The sequence below is a fragment of the Maylandia zebra genome, linkage group LG5 (assembly GCF_041146795.1).
Source record: "Maylandia zebra isolate NMK-2024a linkage group LG5, Mzebra_GT3a, whole genome shotgun sequence".
Lineage (NCBI taxonomy): Eukaryota > Metazoa > Chordata > Actinopteri > Cichliformes > Cichlidae > Maylandia > Maylandia zebra.
In genome coordinates, this window is record NC_135171.1 from 13,764,146 (window position 1) to 13,785,555 (window position 21,410).

The 21,410-nt window shown below is 43.4% G+C and overlaps 1 protein-coding gene across 2 annotated transcripts in view; it reads right to left on the reverse strand.

Annotated features, from left to right (window-relative positions):
- The window catches only part of fgd5a (FYVE, RhoGEF and PH domain containing 5a), a 33,505-nt gene extending 13,457 nt beyond the window's left edge, over nucleotides 1-20,048 (reverse strand). For both annotated transcript variants that reach the window (XM_004545318.5, XM_004545317.5), the window contains exons 1-7: nucleotides 19,773-20,048; nucleotides 15,265-18,034; nucleotides 6,300-6,417; nucleotides 5,318-5,376; nucleotides 4,871-4,901; nucleotides 1,664-1,815; nucleotides 176-332 (exon numbers count right to left, since the gene is read on the reverse strand). In XM_004545318.5, the coding sequence (XP_004545375.2) occupies nucleotides 176-332; nucleotides 1,664-1,815; nucleotides 4,871-4,901; nucleotides 5,318-5,376; nucleotides 6,300-6,417; nucleotides 15,265-18,034; nucleotides 19,773-19,782 (3,297 nt within the window). In that variant the 5' untranslated portion in view covers nucleotides 19,783-20,048. The remainder of the gene's footprint in view (nucleotides 1-175; nucleotides 333-1,663; nucleotides 1,816-4,870; nucleotides 4,902-5,317; nucleotides 5,377-6,299; nucleotides 6,418-15,264; nucleotides 18,035-19,772) is intronic.
- Nucleotides 20,049-21,410: the final 1,362 nt, after the last annotated feature.

Here is a 21,410-nt window from a genome sequence, read left to right on the forward strand (position 1 = left end):
AAGGATAAGCGGAAGCGAATGGATGGATGGATGGGATCATTTTTCTGAACCCAAGCTTGCAGAAACAAGAAAACAAAGGAAAAATTGCAACAGAAAGAGAAAGTTGGCAGGAAGCACGACAAAGAGCTGTCTTTACTATGTGTATGCATTTTAGTCAGTCTGTTCAGTGTCTTACCTCAAACGTCTTGACGATTTTGGCGAAAGCCGGGTTTTTCCTGCAGCTCTCCTCGAGCAAAGACATGCTGCGGTCGTACTCGGAGATGTAGGTGTCAAACGCGCTGAAGTTGTCCCGACGTGACAAGATCACATCTGCAACTTTTGGACTCTCCTCCCTTCACAGTGGATAAAATCAGCGATTAAGTGCATGCTCTTTAATCACTCCAAGTCATTTTCTTGTTAAAGAAAGAGTCCCACACAAACATCCAAAGTCTGTCAGCTGAGCTCCAACTCGACATGAACTTTATTCCAGCAACGCTTCAGTTACTCAAGCCACACATTTCTCATCGGGATGTTTGAGAACCTTTAATGAGCAATTAATATATCCGTTGTAGTTGCAGCTTAAATTTAGTGTATCAACATGAGCCCATCATCGCTCTTTCCATCTTGGCTAAAGAAATTAATGCAGTTTTTTTTTCCAGAAATCAGGATGCAGCAGACCGTAGAAGAGCATAGATCTATGCTTAGCAGCAGGTAACAGGTGCTACCTTTGGTTGAGGAAGAACCCCTCTGTAATGAAACGATTATAACTGGCCTTTTAGAGTGGTGTTTTTTTAATTTTTTTTATTTTTTGCCTGTCCCATTTGGTTCTTTAGCCATCAGAATTGTTGTCTGAAGACCAACAAGGATACCCAATGGATTTATTTTGCCAAATGGATCATCGTGGCATTGCCGTGTTGGTCCATTTGATCGACCTTTGTTTTTATTATTTCTTTTATTTTATTTTCAGTTGTTACAGACGGGACAGACATGAGTGAGAGATAGGAAAGGGAGAAAGAAAGAGGAAGGAAAAGAAAAACAGAAGGGGAGAGGGACAGTGAGAAAGGGGGGGGGGGGAATCTCCTGGATCACCTGTTGAGAGAAAAAGAATAGAAAACAAGCAAAAAAAACCCAAAGCAACATACTAAACACAACGCCATCGCATTAATCTAGCTAAGTGTAAACAGCAGTAAATACTAAATATTCAATGTTGTTGTGCAGCACGCAGGACAGACAGCGCACAATGTGCTTTGAAGTAGCAGCCAAGAAAGGTGTAATTTAAGTCTACGAACAGTGAACACGCGTGTGCACACCTATGTGGATCAGCGCGCTTGTATTCAAATGGTTTCCACATGTAATGGTCTGCAAGAGGATGTAGAGAGCCATAGCCCTGTCCCCCAGGGCATGAAGCAGGCATGGAGGAGATCCAGGCCCCAGACATCCAGAGGCCCCAGAGTGCGAGAGCCCAAGGAGGCGTCACCCAGTAGCCACCGAGCAGAAGCTAGAGGGGGCTGCACCGGCGTGCCCGCCGGCTCTGCCGGCACCAGCTGTGCCAGAGTGAACCGAGCCGCAGGCCCAGAGGCCAGAGGCCTGAGTGGTGTTTGAATGTTTCAGAGTGATTATTAGAGTCTCAGTGGACAGTAAATTAACACGACTGTAAAAGTTTCTACAGTTTCTCTCTTCTTACCATTGACTAATACGCTCTTCCAGCTCAGTAAAGATGCTGCTGTGCAGGGTGTACACCTCAGGCAGCACTCCCAGTATTTCCCCCAGCCTCTGCTCCTCCAGCACTGGCTCTCCTTCCTCATCCACCGCCTCAGTCACTGCTGACCTAAAGTCCTGCATAAGAGAGGGAAAACAGGATTAGTGAGAAGAGCGTTTTTTAGTTGTTGTTCTTTTATTTAAGAAGACAAATGTATGGAGCAAAAGGGGGAAAAAGGTTCAAGGTTCAAGGTTCATTATTTGTCACATGCATAGTTATACAAGTATAACACACAGTGAAATGTAACCTGACACGCTCCTCGACATGTGCAAAAATTGTGTGTGTGTGTGTGTGTGGGGGGGGGGGGGGGGGGGGGGGGGGGGGGGTAGAGGAAGAACATTATATATATATATATATATATATATACACACATATAGTATATACATTGGATGAATGTGCAGTAGTAGCAGCAAGCAGGTGAATTCTGTACATTAATATGAATAGACATCTGACATCAGACTATTTTACAGAAATGGAGGAATTTGTCGAGAGGCTTGAAGAAGGAAGTAGGTGGTTGGGGGGAAGGGGTGTGAATAGGCAGGAGAAATGAAAGGTACAGAGGAATGAGGAACCAGGAGAAAAATGGAAGGAAGGTCAGATCCTCCTTAACATCCTTCCTGCTGCCCTCTCCTCGTATCATCTCATTACTTTGGTCTTTGTCCAGGCATTCAGGAAAAGTGGCCTTGCTTGCACAAGAGCTGTGATCCAGGTGCTGTTGCGTAATGACCTTACTTAATGATACACTCTTATTCTGTACATAGTTCATAGCTTTTAATTTCTAAGTGTACACTAATATACAGTGAATTAGGGTCCCTTAAATCCATTCGCTCACATAAATAATGTGCAATATGTAGTTATAGCTGCGGCGTCAGTGACTAAAAGGATGAATATGAGGAGTTATGGCAGGGAAAACCAAGATCAGAGGTAATTTATCTACTCAGCGAATAAGTAGGTGAGTCATTTGGAGCTGCCAACACTGGTTAAAAAATATCAGTTTCCTTCATAAGCAAAGCTTTGTGTGAAACTACTGTCTATAAAGGTGAGGTGAGTCTGTGAGGTAGAAGTGCATCAATTCCTGTTCTGGGTAAAGCGCAGCCATAAAACAAACAGAGATGTCCCACAGACCCGTCTGATAACGTGGTGACACCGGGCGCTTCGCTTCACGCCGTCCATCACACACAATCGATCTTGGTGCGAGTTAACATTCATCACTTCTCACACCTGCTTTTACGGTTCAGGTCAAATTCCTCTACACGCACACAAACACAGACACCCTCCCTCAGATCCATGGATGAATGAGCTTTAACCAGCTTTTTTTGTTTGTTTGTTTTGTTGCCCATTAACTTGCAACCTTCTCTCAATTTTCCTCACGTAAAGCAGGTCAACAAGCACCACGTTAAGCACTCGGCTGAGCAGCCAGTCATGCTTGGTGATAATTCGGCACAGAGAATCTGTTCAGAGGTCAGCAGGTGATAAATGAGAAAAAAAATATAAAAATAATGATAATAATAATAAGCCCGGGCTTCATATGCTGAAGCAGTTATGGGGGAAAGTCATAGAAGAGGAGCACAGCCTCCCTTCCTATGTGGAGGCACGGTCCTGGAAATTCTTTGTGTTCTTGTTATTCCTTATCAAACAATGGAACAATAGCTCATGTGCCTCTCACTTTACGCTGCGCCTTGTTTTTTTTCCCAGACTGTGTGTTTGTACATGTTGTGCCGCTGGAGCGTTCCGCGGCTGGAATATCTCTGTTTCATTCTAATTATGAGATCAGCCTGCATAAAAACAGTGACTGATATCTCAAAAGACCACATTTCTGAAGTCTGAAGAATAACAACACCCCCATGCATTATGCAAATGCATGATTAAAAACCTGAAAAGCCTCAATGTCACCTCTGAAAGTTGTCAGAAAAGGTGGTGTGGTGACACTGAGGAGGAATGCGAGGTTACTCGGTGTCTATTAAATGGCAATTTCTGGTAACATAATAATAATTTACATAGAAGAAAAATGTTCATTAATTACTTGCTGAAACGTCTCATCGCTGATGCACTGATGTCCAGCATATGTCTCTGCCTGCACTTTGCCACACATCCTGCTAATTAGTATGACTGAAGATCATGATGAGACTGCAGATATATGATAATGAGTTGGGCCCATTGCATAATATTTATATTAGTTGCTGTTTAATGGCATCAAATTAGCCATTACGCAAAGCTGCTACGGTGCACTCACGGCAGGCGTTCATAAATCATGGTGAAGGGCCACACATAAGAAATTCAGGTTATGACCTTATTCAAGGTTAGAAGGTACAGGCTGACTGATGGGCTTCCCCAGCTTCAATGACTCTGCCTGTCAGATTTGTACTGGCAACCATCACCTTAATAGCCACTTCTCCACACCGTGTTTTCACTTCTAATGCACGAGTTCTTTAAAAAAAAAAAAGTGAATTAAATAAAAGTTGTCACTAAAGGTCATTTTAGGTGTCAAATATCCTTCTTTGTTTGTACCTCTGCGGGGATGTGCTCTTGTTATGACAGGCAGTGAGTGAGAAACGATGGGAAGAGGTGACAACAGTTGGCTGCGATGCGTGGCCGCCCTCTGGCTCATCACGGCTCACTTTCAAATCCTCTGTCCAACAATAACTTTACTTGTTCCTCTAATGAGAGGGAAATTCTCCACTGGATGACACAACACGGTCACGAGGAACTTGAGGTGCGCGCAAAATATAAAAAAGGACCCTCCTGCTTTGTTTTTTTGTTTTTTTTCGTGACCTTCGGGTGGCAGATTGCCATTCGAGGGTGGGGATGTGCACGCACACAGTGTCAGATGAGTAAGGACGCAAGGACGGCATCATTAGGAACGCTGCGTCATCTTACAACTGACCACGCCAGAGTACTACATGTCAACTTTGTCAGAACCAGGAAGTAGATCTTGCTGCAACAACACTGATAAACCTGAACGGACCCATACAAAGGTGGAGGGGGGTGAGGGAGTGAGAAAAAGGAGACAGAGACTGGGGAGCAGACACACAGGATATGATGTTATCAAGACAGTTTAATAGGCCTTCAAGCAGGAGAGATTTTAAGCCTGTGTGACACTTTTGTGGCGTGTGCTGGTGAATGTCCTCTTACCTCCTGAAGGTGCTTCAGGCCGCTGATGTGTCTGAAAACAAGAAGAGAAGAGGAGCATTAGATCTAATTAAACTGTGGGGAGGAATTTACAACCTTCTACACAACTAAGTTCTTTTTTTTCCATGGGACTCATTTAATTATTTAAATTATGCATGATGGAAAAACTACATCAGTGGAATGGTTAAGTGGGCAGCAGGGCAGGAGCGAGACTGGTGAAAGACACTTGTGTAATTGGCTGTCAGTTACTCTGCATGCAGCTTGATGAACGAGGGAGAAGAAGGCGGGGATGCAGTTGGATGGAAATGGAGAGCAAAACGGGGGGCGGGGGCATAAAAATAACAATATTGTATTAAAAAATAAATTAGATGTCGATAGAGGACGATGCTTGTGATGACGTGGAAGAGATGTGGCTCAAATTGGAGGAATCCACAAGTGCGGGCAACTCACAGTCTCTCTGAGTCGACGAGCTCTTTGGCGATGTAGAACGCTCGGGATCGGCCATCAATCTGCGTGACAGGGAGGGAGAACGGCGGGAGACGAATGAACACGGTGCATGTTTAAAGGCTCTCTGTGGACACTTACTGCTCTCGAACGCTAATGCGCAGCCAAGCCACGCGGCAGACGAGGAGCCCGACAAAAACTCAGATCCACTTTTTTGTAGATTCTTGCTGTCAAAATAAGACTGATTATTTCATTATGCTGCAGCGCAGACGTGAAGGTTTCCTGAAAATACGTAACTTTTAAATTGAGATGCATTATGTATGAGAGCCTGTGTGTGTGTGTGTGTGTGTGTGTGTGTGTGTGTGTGTGGTGACAACAGTGCTGCCCATTGATTTAGAAGCTAATCAAAGGGCTACAAAACATCCGAGCCAAAGCATAACACCGGAGCCTTTTAGGGATTTACCGGTACAGCTCCTGTGCTTGTCGGCCTTATTTTTGTTCCTATGTGCTGCATTTCACAAATACTGCATTAAAGTCACACGATCCTCATTTCCTTGAAATAAAACCAAAACAAAATGCAATTAAATGAATCTGTTCCTGGGGCCAACAACTAAAACCTCACTTTTTTCCTCGTTGCATTCTCTTCTCATTTATTGTGGCTTTTCTTTGAAGAAAGGGAGAACAAGGAAATGAATGTCACATAACGAGAGCAGGGGGCTGATGCAATTGTGATAGCAGCAGGATGGGTGGGGTCCATCTTTGAGCTACTGTAAAATGTCTGTTTTCTACTATACAGAAATTGTTTACCCCTCATTTTTCGTTTTTACTTTTGTCAAAGGTCTGATAATTCAAATCTAGCACTGTCAACAAAATAAAGCAGGACTTCAGCTTTTCATCTAGAGCTACTAAACCAATTAGCAGGTCATGGGGCTAAATAAACCACTTTCTCTCTCGCTTTCACTCGTTTTCACATCCCACCACCACTCACCTGTCGTTCATAACCCTGCTCTACTGCCCCCTCTTCCTCCTCAGAGGTACGCCCGTGGTCCTCATCCGCTGACAGCCCAGCAGAGACGGGGTTCATTGGGAAAGGCTCTGTGTAGGCACTGCCAGGGGGAGAAAAAAGTATGAAAGCAGCAAGACAGCACTGGTAATGAAATATGACATATGAATTATCTAGTTTGATGAGAGGCTTTATCATAAAAGCAAATCTTAACCAGGAAGATGCTGAATATATTCAACTGGGATTTCAAGGTAGCACAGAGGACGCATTTAGCACATTTACTGTAAAAAGCCACCGTATTCTAATGGGGCTTCCTTTAAAACACTAAGGATTACTGCAAACTCCCTGTAATTGTGGGTTTTGCTTTTTCCTGTGTGCATCTCTAAGCATTTCTGTCCTCATATGGAGCCCTCCAGAGGGATACTGTAATCCCTTTCCTGATTTGTGCTCTTCACAGATGGCACGTTTGTGTATGTGCGCCAGTAATCCTTTAGTGAGCTTCTACACCTGAGAGGGGCACGTTGTAGGTCACTTCACATTTAATCCCTTTAAATGCAATCTGTGCTAATTATTAATGCCCTCTGGCCCATTAAGACCCATTCAGTATCCTAACAGTCACACTGTCAGTAAGATACCTGAGTAACAGTTACTGGCAGAGCAGCAGTATGACATGTATAGGACAGGTATAATAGGTGCTGGGAGCACTGCCTGTGCTCTAATGAAACACACATTACTACACTTTAAATTCTAACTCATGTTAGTGAGCTCTACTTAATATTAAATAAAAAGCACCTCAATATACATGAGTTTAAGTGACTAGAAAATAAATCAGTTCACAAAATATACTCTCACACTATTAGTAGAGCCAAGATCTCATTTTTGTCACAGTCACTGAGCCTCATACATGACTACAAGAACACAGCTTTAATTAGCATTAAAAAAATGACCCTGAATGTGAACACTCGCTGGCACTCACTAATAGCTACAGGAGTCTCAGTCATGGTGGCCTAAACAAACCTCAGTGCTGTTCTTGGCAGACACTGGAAATCACATTACATTACTCAACAATTACAGCATAGCAAAGTTCAGAATTTTAACCCAGGAGTAAAAACTGATCATATTGATCAGTTTTTACTCCTGGTAATGACTCAAGGTGGAATATAAGTAAGAGCTGTTTTGCATTTAAGTTGTATTTTATTATTTTAACCATTATGCTGAAAAAAAAATCATAACTGGGATAAAGTTTACCTTCAGAACTTTGTGACAGAAGCTTAGCACTGGTAAACATCTTCAAATATTTTCATTTCTTAGACCTAAAAGTTTAAAAATGGTGTGTCTGAACATTTCTCACACCACAACCTTTTTGCTCTTTATTACCTCACTTGACCTCAGAGTAAAAGTGGGATGGCAACCTCCTTGTGACTAGGAAAAATTGGTGGTTGCCTGGTGATCACATTGAATTATTTTGTTGTTTGAGATAAATGAAAGCAGTTACAAGGACCAACTGCTGACCCAGAGGTTGAGGCATGGTGAACCTCTGGGTGTAATCACAAGGCGACTGCACTGGTTGCCTGGTTGAGTGAGTATTCAGTCAGTTTAAATCAAACTCTGGTTTAGTTTCCTAGTTGGTGCAGTCTGTTTGTGCAGATGTGAACACGGTAGTCGCACGTGGGTGCGGAACGAAACAATGGCACTGAGACCCTTTGGTGGAGGTGGTCTTGGTGCGGTTCTAAACGAACTCCAGAGCGCTTTGTTTAAGATGTGAACATGATCGGACCTTCAGTCGAACCAACTACCAGGTATGCGCTGCAAGCATAGCTAAAAAACTTCCCATAGCCATGAATACTTTGTATTCTGGGATGCAGCAAGGTACTATAGGTGTGCACAGGTCTGTACAGGATAGCAACTATGTATGAAATGAAAAGACTACTGGGACCAGAGTAAATGAACTACAGGTGTGCAAACTTGCCTCTTTACACTGGAGGACTCGATTCCACTGGTTGCCAACTGCTTGTATTCTGGTTATATTCCCATGTAAGAACAAGATTGCTGAGTTGCTGTTAAATCGCTGTTGTGAAGCAACTACATCACTATCTGTGGAGGAAGTTTCACATCTATCTATTTTCTGTCTTATTGCCATTTTAATGCTGTCTTGGTGCACCAATGTTGCTTCAAGACAGTAGCTGACTGGGAGGGATCGCAGACCTGCCTCCTGTCACATCAGCCACAAAGCTCTGGAGACAAACGTCTCCCCCTAGCATTGTGTGATTGGCCACATTTACCTAACCTGACTAGATACACTGTGAAGCACGCAGTTCAAAATACTGCTGTGAGCTGGAAAAACACGCACTTTAATCTAACTATCAAGTAATATTTAATCTGTGACTCTTAAATGACATTGAGTGTGAATCATCGTCTGACCCTGTGTGACCTTGAATTGGACCTGTTGGAGAAAATGTAAATGACCTGATCTTTCCTTGTACCTTTTCCTCATTACTTGCATTTGCTGCTGTGTGTAATGCTTTTGTTTGGTCTGCTGTTTGTTCTTGGTGTGGCATGCCATTTACACGGCCTGCTGCCAATCCTCCCACAGACCTGAGGTTCATTAGTCTGCAATATTTCTAGCCAGGCTGTTCCCTCCAGTCTCTGCCACACTTATGTGCTACTAAAGTTAAGTCCAAGTAGACATTCACAAGTGTTAATAGTTATCGCTAGCTGACCTTGTGTCTCTGTGCATCCGGTTCTTGACCTCTCTGTTTGTCTGCCTGCCTCACTCAGGTCTCCACTCACACTACTGTTTTCTTCACCCCACCAAATTCAAGCATGATCCTCCTTCAGTGACACAGTGAAGGAGGAAAGCATGTGAGATAGATTCTCACATGCATTCCTTTAATCAGTGTTTTTATTGATGCCTCAAACAGCCCTCAGCGCAAACTGAGAGTAGACCAAAGGTTAAAAGAGGTATCCCCCTGGACTTTAACTCCGTTCACTTACACATACTCAGTCACTCACACACACACGTGCACACACAGACACCAATTGACCTCACTGGTTTGGCTGGTGAAAGCACCTCCAGCCTGGTGACCTTAGAGAAGACAGGTCAGCCTGGATTGCGTGGGTGATGCTGTGAACAAAGAGAAACGGTGGGGGAATGGATAGCTCCTAAGCTCAAAGTGAGATCAATTACTTCAAACATCCAAGACAAACTCTCACCTTCACCTTTTCACCTTCAACCTTGAACGGCAGAACAATCTTTGTAAACAAACCCTCTGTGTGCGTTATGGATACTTTACACTGGCCAAATTCAAGAGCTGTTTCCCAAACAAGAAAGTGTGAAAGGCACACACACACACACACACACACACACACACACACACACACACACACACACACACACACACACACACACACAATGACTGCTGATTTAAAATATACTGACACTTTAAAAACAGCCCATTTTGCCCTATTTTTACTCTAAAGAGTGGCATGCCAAATTTAAACTTCAACCAACTAAATACATAAATGCCATTACCATATTTAAACCAGCAAATATGAGTTTTGTAATATACTAATTCATTAGGCCTTTCACAAGACCATTAAGGCAATGCTATTACGCCAGCCGACTGCAATGTCCCCTGTTAATGCGACAAAGTTAAATCTACTGTGTCAAATTCCGAGGAAGACACAATGGCTCTCTGCTAAACGGCCGATATTCCACCAATCTGCTGCGAATTTGGCGATGCTTGTAATATGTAATTCAATTGAGCTAAACGCTGAGTGTTAAAGTATATATTTGGACCAATGAGACAGGCCTTTTCCCTCTCCTAATGGCACTATTACAAGAAATAGGACCAAAGGAAAAGCTTCATTAGCTTGCTAACTATTGAAGACTGGGATACTAATGGGAGGATTAAGAGTGTGGGAGCAGTGCTAAATAGCTGTTTTTCTGTTTTTAGAGAGGACGATTACATATAGCCTGTGGCTGTTGTGTAGCTGAAACTGTGAGAAGAACACTTGCTGTATTGCTGCTGTCTTCCCTGTGATGTGATCAATAGGTTGAGGTTATTAATATTTCCACATCGTAATTGGTTGCAATTCCTTCCATCCATATGTAGAACAGCATTATAACTCCTGTTCACTTCTGGTTGATTCATCCTTAATGCTGCTATACTTTGGGCCAAGATGCCGAGAGTCTGGGGATGGTCTTGATAAACTGGAACAACAATAACATCGGACCTGACATTCCTGACTGCACCACACCTCGTTCTGCTATTCAAGGGAAAGTCTGCGAGCCTCCACCCCACCTTGGTGACCCCCTTCTTCCCACTTCGTTCTATCTGTCCTCCCCTCTCTCCACCTTGCTGCCTCCCACCAGAGCCCAGCCCTCGTCCTGCATTTCCTGTAAACAGGCTGGTGGGAAGCTCCTAGGCTGGACGCTTCCTCCCCGGGGATGACCTGGCAATGACCTCAGAGTGACTGGCACCAGGCCTGGCCAAACCAGTGACACACCCTGTCCACCACCTCGCTACACAGCCACCACCCAGTGCAACAATGTACTTAAGATGTCTCCCTCATCACTACTAACACTAACATAACAGTGGGTGGAGGAGCTGTTTCAGAGGCCATGCCAAGGCTTTGTCATCACTCTGAGGAGGTTCACGTTGAACCGTTTGAAGTGAAAATGATGCCAAAAGATAAACCACAGATGCATGTGTCACTGAGCTCAGCACAGTGGAAACCTTTTACTGTGTGCATAGTGTGGGCAACATATTTGCATTATTACTGTAAACCTACCTGGAAGTGCTTTGAGGTACCTGAAGGGACACTTTATGCTTCGTAATTTGAGCACAGTCCTAAATCCTGGACTTTCCTTGCTAAAATGGTTGTTTGCCAGCTCTCATTTGTTACTGCAAGGGCTACTTGGCAAACATTATTCTGCTGAGGCTGCACACTCAGCATGAGACTCATCTTTGATAAAGCACACAGAGCTGTAACTTAGTATGCGTGCACATATGCATATACACACCACTTACAAACAAACATATTGTATAGGGCTTGGAATAAATCATTAGTGCACCTTTTCCTTATCCATTGTACACTATGGTAGCTTGCTAATGAACATGTCTCTTTGCTTTGCCTGAATGCCTGTGTTAAAGTAGCGTCTGAATGCTGCTGGACATTAATCACATGCGTGGAAACAAGCCAAGCCTGTAAGTTCTCCTTAAAATGCATGTCTGCGACTGCAGGCATGGTCCTTTTGTGTGCACTGCTTTGGGGCCACTTGGCCATTTTCCTCACCACAAAAACACACTTTTTCCTCTGTGGGTCTACAACCACATTGACTGTTGAATCTTTCCTCAATAAATCACTGCCTCCGTCGGCTTGGTGGCCTGGGACAGTGGCAAGTGTCAAGATTTGAAAAGAGTTTTGGGCAAGATGTACACATACACGCAGACAAAAGCACCTACACCAACTATACAGGACTTTATTACTGTGGGCAGTAAAACATAGGTACACACATGCGGTATATACACTCTGACATGTATGGATACACTAAAGAGTGACCCTGGCAATAGATGCCTCTCCAGGGGAACGAAGAATAGGCAAGGTGACTGGACAGATAGGCTTTTTGCATCCTTGTGAGCGCTGTGAGACCTCTGGCACACAATGAGCCACATTGATAGCATCATCAGGAGACAAAAAGCCACGGGAAAGGGCTTGAAACGCAAATGATTTAAAATGATGTTGAAATATGTATATAAATATGTATGTTGGTATGGGGAAAATGAACAGCTGCATACCTGGAGAAGAAGCTTTGTGTGGCTAAGTGTTACGAAGGACAAAATTTGCTAATAAACCCATAAAACAAACTGTAGATTTGATCATTAAATAAAAAAACAAAACAAAGGACACTGCCAGAAATAAGGGCAAATTAAGGAGGAAGCATTCTGTCCCAGGATCATCTTAAACATTTCACAGAGCTCTTGGTAATGACCCATCTCTTTGACCACACAGAAGTCATCAAACACGACTCTTTTATTAAGACTGGGGAAACACTGAGGCCTGCAGTGGCTGAAGCTGTGCCACAGGCTGGGGTAATTTGGCCCAGTCTGATCTCGGTGATTCCTCACTCTATCACGCACTGCAGTAAACCCTGCTGCCCCTCAAGGGTCCAATGAAAGAGGAGCACTCAGGAGAGAGCTACTTTAATAAAAGCCCTCCTGAACTTAACTATCAGTGTCAGGTACAGGAGAGCAATTATACCACAACTGTTCTCGCTCTCTTTTTCCTGTTCCTACTGCCCCCACCCACCACCTCACTTGATCGCTATTCTCTTTGTTTTCTTACTGATCAGCTCCTTTTAGTCACACCTCCCCTCCCCTCACGCTCTCACACTTTCTTTAGTGTTCGCCACTTCTTACATGTGAAAAAAAACCTCCTCTCAATTTTTGCACTTTTAATTGCATCCATAATGACTTTCTCTAATGTGTGTAACCTGCACTCTGCCAGCTACGCAATTGCCATTACCTGTTCTATCTGCTCAGACTTGCAGAAGAAGCAGCACCACCACCAGATGTGACCTCTAAATCCACCAAATGGAAAATCAGGAGTAAGCTCTCCCATAAGCATTGTCTTTCTTCCCAAAGCCAGTGATGCCTGACATAGCAGGCTGCTCATCTCTCACACACAATGTCTGTCAGCTGTTCTAGGGTTAAGCCTGGACTCTTGCGTGTATTGCGCTGCCCCTAACAACTCAAGCTTTACTCACTTTAAAACTGATTCCAGTGACAGATGCGCTCTCTTGTTCTGCAGACTGCAAAATGAACAGGCAGAATAAGCTTTGTTTCTAGACTGGCTGTTAGTAGTTTTTTGTAGAGATGGCACGATACCACTTTTTTATGTCCGATACCGATACCGATATCATAAATTTGGATATCTGCCGATACCGATATGAATCCGATATAGTGTTTTTTAATCAACAAAACTGTTTTTTAAAATATCTTGCTGCATTTTGCAAGTCTGCAAGTTCATACTCAAGTTTAAAACAACAACTACACTAAAGCTATTCTGTTATACCTGTATACAAAAAAAATATTTCATAGTTCAGCCATACTGATCAATCTAATAAACTTAGACCTACACCATCCTCCCTATTCTGGTATTTTAAAGAGTACTTAGCGTAAATATTAAGCAACCTAACTAATAGGGTTCCAACTCCCAGCAACAACAAAATTAAATAAATAAAAAATAGGGAACCACCCCTCACGCGCCACCTCATGATGCTTAATCGACGTAATCAACCTTAATTTGATGCAGTGTGAAAAAAAATGCACAGAAATCAATTATTTTTCAAGAAATATTAAATAGATTCAACATCTTTCTTCAACAAAATTGCAGACTGCACAGATGGTACCTTCCCAAAGTAAAAAGTACTATAGCTTACTAGGGTATATATATTAGACTTAATAGTCACTATATACAGTAATTGACTTCTATTCATTTTACATCAAATTAAAACTTTGGGTGTCAGATAATTATTTATTAAAAGCTAGACATTTTAAATGAGAATAAGAAAGAAAAGTATGTCTTTGTGCCCCCTTTTCCCAGTTAATGCCCTATCGGCCCCCCTGGCTAAACTTTGCTAGATCCGCCCCTGCACAGTTACCAGCCATCAGCTACGTAGAAAAAGATCCTGGTGTAGAAATTAATATTAAATAAATTCTAACAACAGCTTATCAAGCTTAAATGTGCTGCTGTTGTTCAGCCGCTGGTTTCCTCTTTCTGGTGCAAAGTGGGCCAAAAACAAACCAGAGACAGACTCGCGACAGAAAAGCCGATCAGCTGATTTAAGCAGTTTCACGATTGAAGTAGCAGCCGGAGAGCGAGAGGCAGTCGCTTGTTAAGCTTAACGTGGGAATGCTTTACAAACATTCAGAGATGGACTTACACACTTGCTTTACTTCTCTCGGGGATAACTTTGTCGGAGATGAAATGCCAGGTTGCTAGCGAAGCTCCACATGCTATCCAGAGCACCGACAGGTCCCGCATGCCACAGCTGCTCTATCACGTGATGCATACGTTCTGAGGTGAGTTACGGCGTGTTGCAAGTTTTGTGAGGTGCTTTCGTGATATTTAATGGATCGGATTACATTTTTTATTTTTCTCCGATATCCGATCCAGTAATTTAGGTCAGTATCGGACCGATACCGATACGTAATATCGGATCGGTCCATCTCTAGTTTTTTGTAGTGTATTAAGGCCAGTGCACTCCAATTCATAGCATATGGAGATTACATTTTCTTTAGCCTAGATGTTGGGATGCAGCTTTAGCCCCAGTGCAGTACAGAAAGATGTGATATCCTTTGTGGTGCTCACAGCCATAAAAAAAACACTGATAGTTGTTTGTATTGGTCTATATCTGGGATTCTAAAGATACACCCACCAGGCAGGTAGCGGTCCTCGGTAAAATACACTAAGGTACATTTCATTTATCGTTATTGGCAGAAAATGACAAAGGAAGCTTTTTGATTGAATTTCTTTAAGCCTCGTTCAGCCATCAGATTAAACATTTCCAGTGTACACAAATAAAGCTGGGGTCATGACAACTCTAAAATGGTTAAAAACCTATAAATCAGCAAATACCAACAGAGGAACCAGATCTGACCAAATACGTTTCATATAATAACCAAATATTTTTAATGTTTGAATTTTTCTGGCTGTATAAACTAGGCACTCAGTTACCGAACCTTTAATAACTTTGGTCTATATTGTGTAGCACTTGCGTGTTCATCTTTGTATGACTGTATGCATTTAATGCATTTAATAAGATGCCACTATAGATGGTAGGGTGTGAGGTAACATCTCTTTTAGAGCTCAGATGAAACAAGCTTTTCAAAATCTTGGTTTTGAAACTAAATCATTTGAAGAGCAGCTGGATTTTTAATCTTACCTTTCATTGTCCGATTTCGATGGCTGGGGTTTGCTGTCAATCCCAGGGAAACTGTTCATATCCACATAGCCATCATTCTCATTGCAGGGGACTGTTGAACGGTTTGGATCCTCAAAAAACTCAGTAACAGTGTGGGATCTAGTGGGTCTGCCTGGGATCTGGATGTTCTCATAGTCTGAGCTCATGGCTGGGATGTTTTCGTAGTCTGAGGTATCTGCACTGGGGAACGAGATAGAGCGGGGTTTGGTCAAAGGCAGCGGCATGGCAGAGCGGCGAGAGCGCTCCTCGAAGGACTCCACTCTAGAGACGCTCCTGCCATAAGCTTTGGGGTCTCCTTTCCTCCTGTGCTGGTCTTTATAAAGGAGAAAGGTGGATGGGAGGTCTGAAGGACGCTGCTGAGGTTTCACCATGCGGGACTGGGGCTGAGGAGAGCTCCCAGTGCTTCTGCGATCAAGCTCGATGACTCTCACTGGACCGTGGTGGCTTGACTCAGAGGAAGAACGCGAAGAGCGGACACTTCCATCACTGAATCCCTTTGAATCTGTCTTTTTCTTGAACTTCAGAGCTAAAAAGCGCTTAAAGGAGGACTTCTTCTTCTTAGGTAGGTCACTGGGTTCGTGTTGGATGAGGAGGGATGGGGAACTCTTGGTAACTGGTCTTTTAGTGATGTAAGCCAGCTCAAATGGTGGAGGGATGTCCACTAGAGAAGTTGGTGTGGAAACACCACTGGAGGACTGATGGCTACGCTGGGAGAAACTTCCAGAAGAAGTTATCATACATGGAAGGGAAAGGGTGTCATCCTTTCTCTTCATCCTGATTTCATTTTTCAATGATTGACCCATCTCAAGTGGGCTGCTCAAGGACACGTCTGGGCCATCTGCAGACCGTGAGTATAACAAGAAGCGGCGAGACTTCATAGATGGAATCACACAGTTTATACCTGCTTGCTGGGGGTGGCTGGTAGACTCACTGTTCTTGTCCAAGGACACCGTGTAGTAGTCATGGGTCTGGTATTCCGTCCCTGTCTCCTCTGGTACCGTTTCCGGGACATAACCAGGAACTTTCCCAGAATAGGATCGTGATCGAGTGACTATTGTCTTTCGATCAAGTGTCACAAAATTCTCCCCTTCTGAGTCAAACCCTGCCTCTTCATAAATATGCTCTTCACTATCGGAGTCTGTGTCTTCATAATAAGGCACAATATGGCAGTCCAGTTCCTCTATGTCTTCTTCAAAGGCCTCGGTCGTGTGGGCAAACACCACCCTGTTGGTTAGCTCTGGGGTTCGGCCCAGGTCTAGGTCAGCTGGCACTGTGATATTACACAACCTGAGCCGAGGCTGGCAGCTTTTTCTTTGGCTGCGCAGAGCCTGCTCTCTTTTGGCGTTTCTTTCTTTTGCACTTTTTACTCGGAAATGCTTCTTTTCCTCTGCTTCCTCTTCATCGTCATCACCTATCTCGATGTAATCCTCTGATGAGACACACTCTACCTGCTCAAGGTCATCGTCTTTAGGGCAGAGTGAATCATCAATGTTTGCATACTCATCTGCTGACTCGCTGTCCTTTGTCTTTTCTGTGTGCTCGTTTGACTGTTCAGTGGCCTCATCGATGTGCCCCAGTTCTGAAAGTGCCTGCTTATCCTCCAACTTGTCCACATCATCTGATGACACATAGTAAGGTTCCTGGTTAGAAGCATAGCCTGTTGTGTGCTCTTCATCTGTGGTAGAAGGCTTCCCATCAGTATCATCCTGATTCCACTCAGGGTCAGCAGTGTCAGTCACATCTCCCGGAACAGCTTGTATGACAGAGTAAGGCCCAAACACATCCTCCGTGCTGGATGTGAATCGGAAACAGCCGGAAGGATCCTTGGTTGCCCGTTCTGGTTGCCAGACCTCGGTGTCCCCTGTTTCAGCTGGGTCGCATGACTCACATGTATCACTAGCATCGTCTGTGGGACCAATCACATCGTAGGGATATTCCTCAGTTACAGTTGGAAGCATGCTGAATCCAAAGGCAAACCCTCCACCTGTCAGTTCATTCTCATTTATAAGTGAGTCATGGTGCAGATGCTCGTCACTTTCTTCACTGACTTCCTCCTTCGGTTCACTGTTGTTGAGTGACTGGGTTTGATCAGCGTCTGATTCCTCTAAAGCTTCATCTGAGTGTTCTGCAGGCTCACAAAGTATTTCAGTCTTTTCAGTTAATCTCTTCTCCTCTACTTCTTCATCCTCCTCTCCTGCTTCTTCTTCTGTTTCAGTTTGAGAAGGTGCTGGTGTATTCTCATCATCATCAGTGCGACTGCCATCTTCAGGGGAGTTCAAGTCAGTGTCATCATTTTCATTCTCAGTAGTGTCAACAGTGGAAATATCATCTGCTTTGACTGTGTCATCAGAGCCGATGCTGTCTACATCACCGTTATTATCTAATATTTCTTCTTCATTTTCTGATTCCTTTTTAGTTTCTGTCTCTATTGTGTCCCCTTTGTCATTATCCCCTTCCTGTGCCTCACTTTTCTCCTCTTGGTCCTGATTCTCCATTTCATGGAGCTCTTCAGTCTCTCCATCAGAGTGAGCCACATCTCCATTACTGAGACTCTGCTGAGCACAGGGCTCCCCCTGTGGGTAAGGCTCATACAGGGGTCTGGGCTTGGGGGCAACAGGAGGTTTTGGACCTTGGACAGTGGGACAAGGTCTCGACATTAGCTTGGACTGCACTTTGATGGTGAGATGACTGCGGACCTTTGGTAGAGGGACTTGCAGTGGATTTTGAAAATCTGAAGAAAGTGAGAAAATTTAAAGAAATTAGTGACGCAAATAATATTTGCCATACTTTGCAAGCTTGCGCTGAGATAAAACATGTGGCTTCTGCTGCTGTGTACACTGCTAAGAGGAAACCTTGTACACTGTAGTAGTCAGTGACACGCAGAAAGCTGCAGGGGACACAATCAGCAGGAAAAATAACAGAGCCACAGGGTACTTAGAGAAGGAACAATAACATTTCCCATCTAGGAAATGACACATGCAGATTGGCCAGTTAAAGCAGGATTAGATAATGATGGGCTGATTACGGTGAAAACTTTTCAACTAAATTCATAAGAATTCTTCACACTGCCATATGTGTATTTAAACAATCTCATAAGATATGATTAAGGTGGTCATACCTATAATAACTTTATTTTTTTTACTATTAAAATGAAGTAGGTGTTAAATTGTGTTAATTCAGTGAAGAGCAATGCTTGTGAAATTTATAATTCTAATGAAACACACCCATACTTAACAAAGTGTGTATACACCCCTGGTCTCTTCCTGTTATTTAGTACCTGCCCTGACGCACATCCTATTAAACCCTGTGTGCACCCTGGTTATCTCTTAGTGTTCCCTCTCTCTCTCTGTGTGCCAGTGCACTCTCCGTCTCGTTTATAGCATATTCTTCCAACACTTTGACTTTTTTTCAGTAATGAAAAAAAAAAAAGAATTCCAGGTTCATTAATCAGGCCAGCCGAGACAACATGAAGGACTCCACGCAGGTTAGGGAAAGGACATTAACTACACCCCCCATCATTCCTCCATAAACCTCTTTAGGAGTACATATTTTCACAACACAAATGCACTTCCTTCTCGCCATTCTTCCCAAACACCCAGAAACACAAGCGCATATGTAAGCACACACAGTTTTTCTTTTCTTTTTTTCCTGAAAGAGTGTGTCAAAGAACAATAAAAGAGGAAGAGAAAAAAAACAAGGATGCCAGTCTGACAAAGCAACCGACTGCAAACAACAGGATATGGATTACGCAACAAGAATTCAATTAGAACAAATGCTTGAAAAACAAAGGAAGAGATAGACACTGGGACCTTGACAGTGCCAAACTCTCAGGATATGATTTCAGACTGAGTCCTTATTATGAATACCAACCATAAAAATCACACCGAACCAGCCTAAAATCTAAAGCGAGGAGGCTGTCATAAAGAAACTGATAATTACTGTTGAGATTCTGTTTGAAATTTTTCACTTAAACTGCACCCGGTTACTAACTTTCTTTCTTTTTTTCTTTCTTTCTTTCTTGAAGGCTAAACCTTTCAGGACAGGTGACCTTTTATCCAGAACAATTGGTTTGTGCACTTTCATAGAGATGGATTATAATCCTAATTCCAAATCTAATACTATAACAGGACATTTTTCCTAGTGGAGCCCTCCACTGGGAACTGGCCATAACGGGTCTGTGATTTAAACCACTCAAAAAGTGTTATAAACAGATAATTCACATGAAAAAAGATCAGTAGACGTGTGACCAAACTATCAAACTAACTAAAATGTAACGGACCAGATCATTTCCAGTCATACAATGAAAATCATCCTGTAACGTGCAAAGCAAGTAGGTGCAATATAACTCCAGGCACCATTAACCAGATTCACAGTTTAACACTCTTGCATTAACACACTTTTCATCATGTAAAACCAAAAGTTGCCTTTCTGGTGTGTTCACGCAAAAGCTTATGTATTTCACAACCAACCTGCGTTCATTCTTGGACATCATCATACACGGTAAGCGAAAGTTATCCTCATTTTTGCCCACACGCCGATCGTGCTTCTCCAAATGACGCGGAAACTTAATCCAAACGCATCGCCGGAGAATCAAGTTGTGGAGGAAGAGGAGCAGAACATGTCATCTTTATCTTCTCCAGTGGTGGTCGACTTGTGCAAGGTGCCTCTTCTCGCAGAATGAGCAGCTGAGCTTTGAGCTCGAGTGCTGATGCTACAGCGGACGCTGCTGTGTGGAAACGGGAGGTGCTTCCTGGCGCTTCCTGAAGCAGGATTACAGAGCGCAGCGCGGACTCGAAGCGCGATTCAGCCCCACTCAAAATGCACTGCACACCAATTTCTCTCAGCTACTGTGGAAGTTTTGGCACTGACGAATCAGTGTACTTCACCACACGAGTGGCCGTCCTTTGCTCCACATATGCGTGTAAATGTTGCCATACAGACCAGCAGGGTCAGATGGAGTTGAGAGAGATTTGTTCAGTAAATATGAAACTATAAGCCACAATTCATCTTCAGCACCGTATCGTCCCGATGGACATCTTTAAATCTGCAGCTACATTTTTATTGTTTTTTGCATGGAAAACAACATCTGTTCTTTGTGTGTGTGCGTGTGAGGTGTCTTTTCATTGACATGTAACTGATGACAGTTGGAAGATCCACAAAGTTAGATAAGCTGTTCAGCTGTGTCGCTGCATACTTGTCGTGCTTGGAGCATCACTGGATTATCTAATCAGAAATGAAGCAGTTTTTCTCCAGTGTGTTTTGCTCATGGAGCATTTCCTGAACTAGAACAGTGCATAGAAAGGCTCCTAAAAGCAGTTTCCAAAAACAGTTTCTCTAGGACGCCAAAGCTTTTGCTATTGGCTGGGCTTCCTGGCCCGGCATCTGTGGCATGATTGAATGAATGCAACCCTTTAAAAACCTCTCTTCATAACAGGAAACTGCTCTCCCAGTTTCCTGCACAACAGGCACCACTTCCTTAGCAACAGATGGGAAAGGTTGGTAATGTTAACCCCTTAGGTAACCTCCAACAAAGATGATTGACTGGTGCTCTGCAGAGCACGATGGTTCGAGGAATAGAAAAACTTCAAACAGCTTAAAAGTGGGGCTTATGGTGGGATTCCAAGGACACCTTGTGCAACATGGGGGGACTGGGACCGTAGCCCACTTAGGGGTCTCCGATTTGACAGCTCCCAATGCTGGTTAAATGCCCACACTTAGAATAGGAGGAGCTCACCTCTTTCTTCCTGCTTTTCTACCCACTTGAAGGTCAAACAAAGCGGCATACCTCAGGGATTTCTACAGCGCAGTTGAAGTGGATAGTGATAGAGCAGAGAAGCACAATGAAAGAATCATCTAGTGTATCACCACAGGGCTCTGGTCTTCACTGCTGCGCTGGCGTACAGACCCATACATTATACACACTGGAAAATTCCCATTCCAGATGGTTTGGTGCAGAAGGGACCAGACTTTGCTGCAGGTGCAAAGAGAGTGTTCATGTCATAATGACTCCATGTTATCTTTGCTCTTCTGTGGGTCGTCTAATTAAGAAATATAAAATAAAATTACTGCTTGCTATTATACAATTCCTGAATTATTAACTGTATCAC